Raw genomic sequence first — 11,594 nt, forward strand, 5'->3', positions numbered from 1 at the left:
AAATTCGCGGGTGATCGAGCAATATCAGTCCGATTTCACAGGTATCTTTCATCACCAACTGAAACGCTATTTGTATTTTGTTATTATTATATATACAGGTCAACAGGCCTTATAAGCACAAGTGTTCTTACTGCCTTCCCTTATCTATTTTTATTCTTGGCTGCTTCACGCCAGTTATCTATTCCTATTCTTTCTAAATCTTCCCTACATACTTGTATCCTATGTTTCTGTGGACGCTCCTTCTCCCCTTAACAAGGATCTTTTCAACCAACTATCTTCGATTCTTTTTAATCTGACCACATATCCCATCTTCCTTTTTGTTCATGATCCATCACTTATTGCCATACAGCATCACTGGGAGTATAAATGTCTTGTCAATGCTGCTCTTGAAACATTTTTTGATATTGATAGTTTTCTTAGTGCTCCAAACGTTCTGTTAACTCTCACCCATCTTTTGTGATTTCCTTGGTTGGACCTCTTCCTTTTTCCTGTAACCCAGGCAGAGATACAACCTCTTGTGTCTGAATTATCTCACCACTCCTGTTGGGAACCATTAGGATCTTTTAATCATATAGTTAAGTGATACAAAATGTCCCTTATTTTAACTCCCATTAACGCATCGTCTTGCATTACCTAATTTTTTTGTTATATTTCTAGTTATTATTGTATTCGTTAAAATTTATTACTTAAACCAAGTCGTACACTGACCGCTTCTAATGGGAACCAACGCCACAGTTAAGATATTCCAAGTGTCCCTTAGACACTTGAAGTTCCATTAACGTATCAAATTACTTACTTCTATTGTGACTGTGAAGTTGAATTAATAAATAGTTTCTTCCCAAGTAGTGATTTTAGTTTTTCAACTTGTGCATGTTAATCAACCAACACGATAAGACGGTTTGTTGTTAAGTAACAAAGTAGTTTTAATAGAAAGAATATGGTCAACTATCATTTGTTAGCTCGAAAATACATTACAACCCCCAGGTATTCAAACTCCTAGAATTTATCAAATATATACTCCCGGTTTTGTCCTGTCGTCACTTTAAATTGGTTGAAGTCCTTTTTATCCATATTCCATATCTTAAATTAATTTATATTTCAAGTTTTACATTCTTTTATTTTCAAAGATATTGTCTTGTTGCTAATTTTTTCCTTTCAAATCCTCTCCTTTTAGTTTATTATTCTTCAACCTTTTCAATGCTGGTATTATTTTATCAATAATTATTTCTTGGAATCGATTAAAATGTGTTGGGGCCTATTTTAAATTTATTTAGACCAACTAAATTGGAGCGAAGCACTTCAGGAAAGTTTCATTAGGCATTGCATTGACATAGTTAATACTAGTTGTTGCTTTTTTTTTAAAACTTCCTAATGTCATTAGGAACAGAACCTTGGAAGATAATATTATTAAAAAAACGTGTCGATACTAACAAGGAATGTTTACTTTTCAATCCATTCATTTTGAATTACACAATTCGTGAAAATTCAAGAAAAATATATATATATATATATATATATATATATATATATATATATATATATATATATATATATATATATATATATATATATAATAAAAAGTTAATGTCACTTCTAGATCAAATATTAACAATAAATATTTCTCTATTAAATAATAAAAATTAAATATTCAGTGGCATCACAATTTACATAAACAAAATAACAAAGGTATAAAGGCTCCTATTGCAATGAAAATAGGTAACATGAGTGAAGAATCATCTGCAGTGTAAGGATCAGGTTGTTTAGGTCCACTAGGTCTTCTAGATTTTGGAATAGTTTCACTTTCTTCTTTCAATTCCTCCACAGGAGGACTCGGTTCAACAGGAATCGGAGGTAATTTGGAAACATCTTCATATTTACCTTTTATAACATACATGGCATTTACTTTTGGATTATCTTTATAACCTTTAATAAATTCTACACGAATACGACCTCCTCGAATTTCCGATTCTTCCCCATTAACATAAAGCCGTCCTAAAAAGTATATAATATGCTATTCATGTGCTTAATCAAGAAAAATTATTTAAATTTCATGTTCTAACACATCCAGTTATTTCTTTTGTGAAACAGCAGGATTAGAAAGTCTTTTATTTGAAAAAACAAAACAAATGATATCAACAAAATTTCCACCAGATCTGTTATAGATTTTGGGGTTCTACCCTAGTTTTGGTCATAAGAATTCTAAAAATTTTCCATTTTGTTCATTTCTTTAGTGAATTTAAGATGAGAATGGGGTTTGAAAACCAAAATTTCAACACTTTTGTGACTTATCTTCAAAAACTGTACTTAATTTTTTTTCTTAGAATGTAGTTAGTAGTAGTTTCAAAGAATACATACAAAAACGAACAATTGAGGTCCTTAAAATAAAAGGAATTCATAAATATGGGGTAAAACAGATACAATTGAAATATTTGAGTGCTATCTTTTGGGGAGTAGAAATAATTGGTGTGAAACAGGTATAGGTGTCAATTATACCCATTTTATTCCAAATAGAATTCCTAATTTACTTAGAAACAACCAAACAACCATTTTCAGTATTAGCTTGGTTAAATATTTTGGTTTTTACCATTATTGTAAAAATCTAATGACCTTTACATTTTGAGTTTGGATACCATATTTTTAACTAGCTGCCTGGCAGAGTTTTCCTACTGCCTCAATCGATAAATAAAAGACCTTAACTTTTGTATAAAATAAACTTGAAACAAATAAGTCTTATTTTTATCTTAAATACACAGAAAAAAAATTATTGAAAATAATAATTTTTCGATTTTTTTCCACCAAAAATATGATGAACCCCCCTTCCAAACATTTACCCTTTTATTATATGAATAGTTAAGTTACCTTTTGTTATTTTGAACGGTATATATTCATCGTGGGCAACTCCTCTCCCAACTTTTTCAAAAATATCTAAATCAGCTACAATTGTATGATCACCATTTAATACTACATCAAATACTTTCTGGTCGGGTGCATTGAAGTACACTTCGCAAAATTTTAATACCAATACATAATCTCCGTCTGAATTTACTGGAATGTCGTATCCAAAGGTATTTGTGTGATACCTTTCAGTCTGATATAATATGTAGTCGTTAGGTGGAACTCTGCCAATTAAAAGTCGTTTGCCATAATCTGAGGCGATACCAATACGCCCGTGTAAAGGATCTCGTTCATATCGAATTCCAAATGAATCTGTGTGAGCTTCGCCACCGCAATTTATGGCATAAATTAACTGACCATTACTACATTCGATTTCTAAAATACTATTAACTAAACTTAATGCTATATATATTAATCTACAGATAAAATTTTTGTTCATTTTTAAATTACAAGAAAAATTTCTGGAGTAACTGTTTATCACCGGTTCATTTAATATAATTCCATAATATACACAGCTATGGAGGTTAAATTCAACATATATTACGTTTATTAGCTTCTAAATATGTCAACTGTCGGATTGATTTAAGTCTAAATTTCGAAATATACATCAATTCTTCGGTTAATTATAATGACATCATTAATGTATGAGCTATCAAAATAAAACTTTAATTTCTTATTTCTCAAACCTTTTTATATAGTTATATTAAGACATTTTCTAGATTTTAGAACTCTTTCAATTAAAATTTCGTTTAAAAGTAAATAATCTTAACGTCAAGATTATATGCTTTTAAGTGCGAATCAAGATAATTGAGCAACAAAAAAATGTAAATTAGAGACCAAACAGAAGTTTTATATATGTAATGATTATATAATACCACAATAATTGTAGATTTGTTAGAATTTCATCTTTATTGTTTATATTTCTAAAACTGAAAATCAAATTGTTTATTTAGATATATTTCAATATTGAGAATATAAATATTGTGAACAAACAAAAAGTTTTTTTAAATATGACTTCATCGCGCTGGCAAATATATTTCGAGATAATTGACAGTAGAATGAATTCATGACGTCATTACTACTGACAATTGTGCTGATGTACTGATTTAATATTTAAGATTATGTCGTATTCCTATGCTCTTTTAGAAAAAACTTGAATACATTTGTAAACTTAATTTATCATTAACAAAGATGTCAGCATTTGGAAAGTGGAAAATTTAGTATAACAGATGAAACTATTTCACATTATCAGTATGACAGTAACAAAAGAAGACAATACAAAATAACTATGATCAGGTTAATTCGATCATGATCTGAATGCTGAGAAACTAACCGGGATCCCGAGATCACATTCATTGCTGTTCGGGAACTGATCGAGTTAATCGGATCGTAATCATATGATAGAATCTTTCACAGAACATACCCTAAGAAAGTATGTTCTGTAGGATCGTTTCTATAATTGTAGAAGGTGGTACAATATCAAAAGTATAGCGATACGTGAATATAGATAATAGTAGACACGTTTCCTCTTCAGCTCTTTCTGGTAAAACAATCAAGTATAAAGCTAATAAATTTGATCAATGTGATCTTTTAATCCCCTGTACTAAATTTCAATGATGTGAGTGAGTATCGGAACTAGCTGCTTCAGTGATTGACAGTTACGATGATCCAAATGTCATCTTTCTCTAAAACAAACAATGTTGCCGATTCGTTAGATTCTAGAGTATTGTCAGAGATTGGAAACATTTTTTTAAGTGTATTTTATTTTGTAATAAAAATTAATTTTGCTTACGATTATGTCTGTAACAAACTGTTTAATAAATAAATGTAGAATATGTTTTCACGGTGATGAAAACCAACAAATGCATCCCTTTTTCGACTCATGTTTAGAAGACATGAGTTTAGCTACAGTATTTGTAAATATTACCTCAATACAGGTATGTAATGGTTTTATTTATGAATATATTCGTAGTTTTAGTGTCATCAATTGATTTTAGATTCAAAAAAATGATTGCTTTCCAAAAACTATATGTACATCATGCAAAACAAATATTGTGAATTTCAAAAATATGTTGATATTTTTTCAAAAGACAGAAATGTTTCTTAAGAAACATATATGCGAAAAGAAAGTGGAATATGAAAATGAGTTACATAGTTTTCGTGATATTGAATTTGCACAAAATGTTGATTATTTTGATGATAATGATCATAGTAATGAAACAGATATCTGTGGGGATGAAGATTTTAACTCTTCAGTGATGAATCGTGAAAATAAACCACCTGTAGCGGAAAACAGGGGAAATCAAGAATATAACAATATGGATTCGTTTAAATATACTTGTCAATGTGGAGATTGCTTTTTATATAAAAGTGGGTTCCGTCAGCATATGCAGTATAAGCATAGTATTTTATTAGAAGATAGCGATTTTGAACAGTACTCCGAAAAAATTACACTAAAAATACCTAATGGATTTCCAAATAATGTAGAATTTGTTTCTTCTAAAGTGACAATAAGAACTAAGAACTTGCGATGTCGAATTTGTGACAAGTCATTTTTAACTAAAGATGAAGTAAAATCACACGAAGTAATTCATAAAACATTCATATGTGATCATTGTGGTGCAGCTTTCTTAAAGAAAAATTATCTCGTCGATCATCTAAGAATACATTCCGAAGAAAGGCACTATGAATGTAAAATTTGTCAAAAAACATTCAAACATAGATATACTTATAGTGTCCATAAAAGATCGCACGAATTTACTAGGAATTTCGTATGTGAAACTTGTGGAACATGTTTTAAAACTAGAGGTACAATGAGGACTCACATTAGAATCAAACATAGCAACATACGAAATTACTCTTGTTCCGATTGTAACTTAACCTTCAATTTAAAATCCACTTTGAATAAACACTTTGCTAGAAAGCACACCCCAGATAGGAAAAAAAGTTTTGTTTGTAATAAATGTGGGGCTGCGTATTTGAACAAGAATACGCTCACTCGTCATATAACTGAAAAACATTTAGGCATGGCAAAATATTTTCCTTGTACTATATGCGAAAATAAAATGTACGTGATGAAAAAAGGTTTAAAAGCACACATGTTGAAGAAACATGGGATTGTGTATGAATGAAAGAAATTCTCAATAAAAAATGAAATCAACATACTCTTGGTACAGGAATTTGTTTCACCTTGAACTCAAGGTAAGTAACAAGATATTTATAAAAAAATAGTATATTTTTGTTATACAGGTTGTCCCATTACGTTTGAGACATAGAAGTACTCCAAAACAAAAATAATTAATAATTAATGAAACAAGCTTGGACAAAGTCCTTAAATGTATGTTTATATGAAATTATAAAAATATAGTGGATTTTTCATATTATATAGTATGCCTCATTATGTTTGAGACATAGAAGTCCTCCAAAACAAACATAATTAATAATTAATGAAACAATGTTTGGACAAATTCCCGAAATGTATAATAATGTATGAAATTATAAAAATTTAGTGGATATTTCATATTATACAGGTTGTTCCATTACATTTGAGAAATAGAAGTCATTCAAAATAAAAATAATTAATGAAACAAGCTTGGACAAAGGCCCGAAATGAAATTATAAAAATATAGTGAATTTTCATAGTATACAAATTGTCCCATTACATTTAAGACATAGAAGTCATTCAAAATAAAATAATTAATATTTAATGAGAACAACTACTGCTACCACCATCATTGGGTTGTTTCTTTTTGGAAAGTAAGATTAATTTCATGAAGGAGTTGGCTCATTTCCGATATAGGGAAGCTTTTCTTTTGTAGGGTTTGGGTTGTGGTTTCTAACCTAACCAAACCTTATTTGTAGGAGCTCATTCACTAGCACTCCCCTGACCTAAGAGGTACTGCCATCTCGTGGCAAAAATGGCAAAAGCTTCAATTCCTTATATATTCGTTATTTAACAATTGAAACTAATTCTACTATAAATCCTTGATTTATATAAGATTTTCGCGAAGTTTCGGAACATTTTTGAACCTTCAGTGTTTAGTAACAGGTTATATCTTCTTTCAGAATAGTTTAATGGTTGCTGAATAATAGTTCCACCCAAAATTTTCTTTTCCGTCAAACTTTCTAATTATTTTTGTGAGCCAAAAAATACTACCAAATAAGCAATTAAGTAGAAAATAATAAATTATTGCAAACCAATTTTTTTTAATTTGAGCTCCATCACAAACTACAAAATAATTGAAACAAGTTCAATTAATGATTGTTGAATCTAATTCAGGGTGAGGCAACATATGGATTTGAATCAACACCATTGGTAGCAGTCAGTGTAGTCGTGAGCATCACCTATATATAAAATTGATTATATTAGAGATATTTTTGGATTGTTTTCGATAAAAAACTACAGTAGATGATTAATTATTATCCTTGTACAACTTAGTGTTAAATGTAAAGCAAAAGTTGTGGTCTCTATTTTGATACTATATTTATAATCAATTATTTTTAGGGACTAAAAAGAACTGATTTGGAAATTATTATTTGTTGTAGTGTTTCTAAAGAGACTGACTGGAGCTTTGATGATATGCTAAAAAGATATTTCTATGAAACACATTCATTCAATTAGACCTAAAAGCAATAAATATACGAATTGAAATATTGTGATTTATTATTAAATAAAAGATTGTTTATATAATTTTGTGATTAATGAAAATCCAAGCAAAAAAATTGTATAGATTATTTTTTTTTAAATAAAAGCAATAATGACCATATTAATTATTAATATAACCAATTCGAATTCTGGAGTAAATTCTAGAAACACGCACGAAGTCAAACATTTTGTCGTCTTGAGTTCAGATGTCTTTGATATAAAAATAGAGAGTTTCAAAAACCTTCAATTTTTTATTGTTTATTGAAACTAATTTTGTCTCGAAAGGAACTTAAAGTCAAAAAATAAACAATAATATGATTGATTTTCAACTTTTCTTTTTTGTTTATTTGCTGCATAGTCGAAAAAAAAACCTAGAGGAAATTTCGTACCTCTCATTTGCTCACCTCACGGCGGCCATTTTTAATCATTACATCAAAACACAAGGTTTGTTATTGGTAACTACTGAACTGGACCAGTACAGGCCAGCTCTTGAGTGTATGGAATTAGTTCCATCGAATACAAACAACGATGTGATTCAGGCCTTGTAGTATTAACAATATTGGAAAACGGTTTAGTACTATTTTTGATATTTCACATTCGTCCGATGACGAAACCGTTTCCAGATTACACTTATTGCACTGGTTGAACTGACTCCAGACCCAGTGCAAGCAGTACAATGAAATGGGTGAACTAGTTCTCTTGCACTGCTACTTAGAACAGCGACACTAGCGCTAGTTTTGCTACAAAGAACGCTTTGAATTCAGATTGAAAGTGAAGTTGAGGACATCACGTTGCCAGATTTTGTCATCCAAATAAGCAAGAAAGTACACAAAACTAAATGATTGCAAACAGTCATTGATGTTAATTCCTCCAGTCGTCACGGTTCAATGCTCGGCGTCTCCACCCCCCGTTTTTAATAAAATAATCGATAATGCTTTTCGATACTTTCACAAGAATAGAAAAATTAAAGTCTCACTTTTAAGGAACAAATCGAAAATCCCCATTGGTTGACGTCAGTCTTAATAGATCTAACCTTCCTAATATAATATATATTAAAATAAAAAGGAATCTATTATATGGTTATGACCACCGAACATACCTGATTACATCAATCAGTTTCCGAACGTGATCCTGGTTACTTTCGGAACATTCAGATCATGATTGAGTATCCAACCAAAGTTACCGAAAATATCTTGTATTCAATAAATAAATTGAATTCTAGGACGTTTACAAATTATACGAGGTTACAAATTCAATTTAACTAGACTAACGTGTAAACAGTTGAAAAACTATTTAACTACAATGATAAAAAGTATTGTTTTCTGCTAGTAGATGGAACTACGATCTAAATTTGACAAAAGTTTCTTTCAAGTCAATAACACAACCTCAAATTTCATTTACAAAAATACCCGTTTTATGAATTTTGTTTTTTATTTGATAAATAATCCAGGAAATAAATAAAATTTCCATAAAAAGAATCTATTAGATATATGTCGAGATAGTGGAACATCTGTACGAGAGTTTCATAGCTGTTGGATATATATTTTGATATGTTTATTTTTTTATTATAAAAATTTTTATATTTCATAATGTCTGCAGAAAATATAATTGATTTGGGCAAATGTAGAATCTGTCTTCAAATGGATTGTGAAATGGACTCTTTCTTCAATGTCTACTACGAAGATTTGAGTTTAGCAAAAGTTTTCAGGAATATAACTTCATTTGATGTAAATATGATTTTTAATAGATTTGTTTAGAATAAATGTTTCTTGTACTTTTTCTTTACAGGTCGAAGAGGATGATCGTTTGCCAAAAAACATTTGTATATCCTGTAGATCAACTATAATTAATTTCAATAACTTGATATCAATATTTCAAGATACCGAAGTCTATCTCAAAAACCAGTTATGTAAACAAGAATTGCTTGAAGATGTCTTCACAGAGGAAATAATTTTAGAAGAAACAGAATGTGATGAAGCTGAGGAGGATCATAAAGACTTTAATTATGAAACTGGCAATAAAATACAACAAAATTTCATGCAATTAAACAATGTGAATGGTGAATACGATTATAAATGTGATTATATCAGTGAACTTAGTGAATTTTGTCCAAAAGAAGATGTGAATCATTCCGATCCTAAGGATAAGTCGAATAATCAGATTTCTGAGGTAAAAAATACCCTTGAGAAACTTTCAGCTAACGGTGAATTCAGATATGTAAATGCTGTCAAATACATATGTGAATGTGGTGATTCTTTTCTATATAAAATGGGTTTTCGCCACCATAAGCAATACAGGCATAATGTTATATTAGATGAAGACGATTTTCAGAAATACTCTGAGGCAATTCAGTTGACAATCCCAACGGGTTATTCCAACCCTATTGAATATGTTTCTCCCAGACAGTTGCTGAAAAGAAACAAGTTGGTTTGTAGAATATGTTCAACTAAATTCGAAACTAAGGAAGAAGTTAAAGTACACGAAGAAATTCATAAAACTCATATATGTGATAAATGCGGAGCAGCATTCTTAAAGAAGAGTTATCTACAAGATCATCAACTTATGCATTCAGAAGAAAGGCGTTATGGTTGTAAAGTGTGTGGAAAAGCATTTAAACACCGACACACTTTAAGTGTACATAAAAAGACTCACGAAGACGTTAGAGGGTTCATTTGTGAAGTCTGTGGTGACAGTTTTAGAGCGAGAGCAACCCTTCACACTCATACTCTCCTTAAACATAGCGACATTAAAAATTTCCCTTGTCCTAGTTGTAATTTACGTTTCAATTTGAAATCGTCCCGAGATAAACATTTTGTGAGGAAACATACATTCAACAGGGAAAAAAGTTTTGTTTGTAGTAAATGTGGGGCTGCCTATTTGAATAAAACAACGTTAACTCGGCATATTTCAGATAAACATTTAGGGCAAGCGAAATATTATCATTGCACAATATGTGAAAATAAAATGTACGTTATGAAGAAGGGATTAAGGACTCATATGATGAAAAAACATGGTATATTTGATGTATAACGACTGTATTTGTTAATTTAATAAGTATTTTTTACTACATGTTACTAATTATTAAAAAAATTCTTACTGGATTAAAGTTATACACTTGTATTTCCATTAATTTTTCTAATTTTGTGAGAAAATCGGGTGTTTCATAGATACTTACACATAAATTAGAGGTCAGTCAAGTATTACATAATGCAATTTTTGAAGATTTTTTAACCCCTTGCCCCACGACGTAACGCACCAAAGTGACAATTTTTACCTACAATTATGTTGAATAAAACTCCTGGAAGTTGCCATAAAATTTTTCTTATTATTTTGAAAGAGTGCGGTAATAATAAATAAAACAAGAGGTTTCTAATTACCAATATTTACGTATATTTTATTTATATTGTCATTTAATAACAAACAAGTTTAAAATATGGTAAAATGAGCTCAAAGTCTTAATAAACTTTTACTACAAATCTTACATTTAGTTATGCCAGTTTCCTGACGTAGTCTTCCCTGTGACGCGAGCTCTATCTAGCGGTCAGATACAACAACTGAGCGTCGGCCATATTGTTGATGCAGGGTACGCATAAAAAAATATTTCTTAGTATTCTCTGTTGTACCAGCTAAAAATTTTTTACATTGTCCTTAAGTCTAAGTTACACTTATATACCATTTATTCCAGGGTAGGTTTAAAAACTTTTCATAATATATTCTGTTGGGCTATCTAAAATTTTTGCACGTTAGCAGATTTCCTGCTATTTTTATTAAACTTTAAAACGGTGGTAAGCAGTTACAAGATCAAAGCATAAATATAGGGAATTTTGGCTCACACTGTATTATATATATTGAAAATGAATAAATTAAACGGCATAATTTGACAATAAGAAGAGATTTTAGTTTTGTGGTTCATGCGTGTTTTCTAAGCGCTCACTGTAATTTTCAGTGGGGTATAAACAGACAAATATGAATATCACCAACGGTTCCTAGAATTCCAATAAGAATATTTATATATTTATTGTGAATATATAAAACTACACTTCTTACATGAAAA

General features: G+C 30.0%; 3 protein-coding genes across 5 annotated transcripts; 2 read left to right on the top strand and 1 right to left on the bottom strand.

Moving 5' to 3' along the window:
• Nucleotides 1-1,605: 1,605 nt before the first annotated feature.
• On the bottom strand, nucleotides 1,606-3,452 carry LOC130899295 (malectin). The gene is made up of 2 exons (XM_057809129.1): nucleotides 2,860-3,452; nucleotides 1,606-1,992 (listed from the first exon to the last, which is right to left on the bottom strand). Exons 1-2 carry the CDS (start codon nucleotides 3,332-3,334, stop codon nucleotides 1,658-1,660), a joined length of 810 nt encoding a protein of 269 aa, XP_057665112.1. The 5' UTR covers nucleotides 3,335-3,452; the 3' UTR covers nucleotides 1,606-1,657.
• A 1,127-nt stretch (nucleotides 3,453-4,579) lies between these two features.
• LOC130899297 (gastrula zinc finger protein XlCGF26.1-like) lies at nucleotides 4,580-7,659 on the top strand. 3 transcript variants are annotated; one of them, XR_009060011.1, is made up of 3 exons: nucleotides 4,580-4,832; nucleotides 4,893-6,096; nucleotides 7,441-7,659. XR_009060011.1 is itself a non-coding variant. In XM_057809131.1 (2 exons), exons 1-2 carry the CDS (start codon nucleotides 4,692-4,694, stop codon nucleotides 6,024-6,026), a joined length of 1,275 nt encoding a protein of 424 aa, XP_057665114.1. In that variant the 5' UTR covers nucleotides 4,586-4,691; the 3' UTR covers nucleotides 6,027-7,659. The 3 variants fall into 3 exon arrangements, 1 of the variants encoding a protein (XP_057665114.1); XR_009060010.1 differs by having other exon boundaries at nucleotides 4,586-4,832; nucleotides 7,400-7,659; XM_057809131.1 differs by having other exon boundaries at nucleotides 4,586-4,832; nucleotides 4,893-7,659.
• A 1,221-nt stretch (nucleotides 7,660-8,880) lies between these two features.
• On the top strand, nucleotides 8,881-10,660 carry LOC130899296 (zinc finger protein 254-like). Its single transcript, XM_057809130.1, has 2 exons — nucleotides 8,881-9,267; nucleotides 9,329-10,660. Exons 1-2 carry the CDS (start codon nucleotides 9,130-9,132, stop codon nucleotides 10,568-10,570), a joined length of 1,380 nt encoding a protein of 459 aa, XP_057665113.1. The 5' UTR covers nucleotides 8,881-9,129; the 3' UTR covers nucleotides 10,571-10,660.
• The last annotated feature ends 934 nt before the right edge of the window (nucleotides 10,661-11,594 follow it).

This window comes from Diorhabda carinulata, chromosome 11, assembly GCF_026250575.1.
Source record: "Diorhabda carinulata isolate Delta chromosome 11, icDioCari1.1, whole genome shotgun sequence".
Classification (NCBI taxonomy): domain Eukaryota; kingdom Metazoa; phylum Arthropoda; class Insecta; order Coleoptera; family Chrysomelidae; genus Diorhabda; species Diorhabda carinulata.

Excerpts from the sequence above, each read along its gene's own strand:
- LOC130899295 (XM_057809129.1), bottom strand. The coding sequence starts at position 3,334 with ATGAACAAAAATTTTATCTGTAGATTAATATATATAGCATTAAGTTTA. Across the intron at positions 1,993-2,859 it reads ACCGTTCAAAATAACAAAAG|GACGGCTTTATGTTAATGGG; the intron begins GTAACTTAACTA and ends TATACTTTTTAG.
- LOC130899297 (XM_057809131.1), top strand. The coding sequence starts at position 4,692 with ATGTCTGTAACAAACTGTTTAATAAATAAATGTAGAATATGTTTTCAC. Across the intron at positions 4,833-4,892 it reads TAAATATTACCTCAATACAG|ATTCAAAAAAATGATTGCTT; the intron begins GTATGTAATGGT and ends AATTGATTTTAG.
- LOC130899296 (XM_057809130.1), top strand. The coding sequence starts at position 9,130 with ATGTCTGCAGAAAATATAATTGATTTGGGCAAATGTAGAATCTGTCTT. Across the intron at positions 9,268-9,328 it reads GGAATATAACTTCATTTGAT|GTCGAAGAGGATGATCGTTT; the intron begins GTAAATATGATT and ends TTTTCTTTACAG.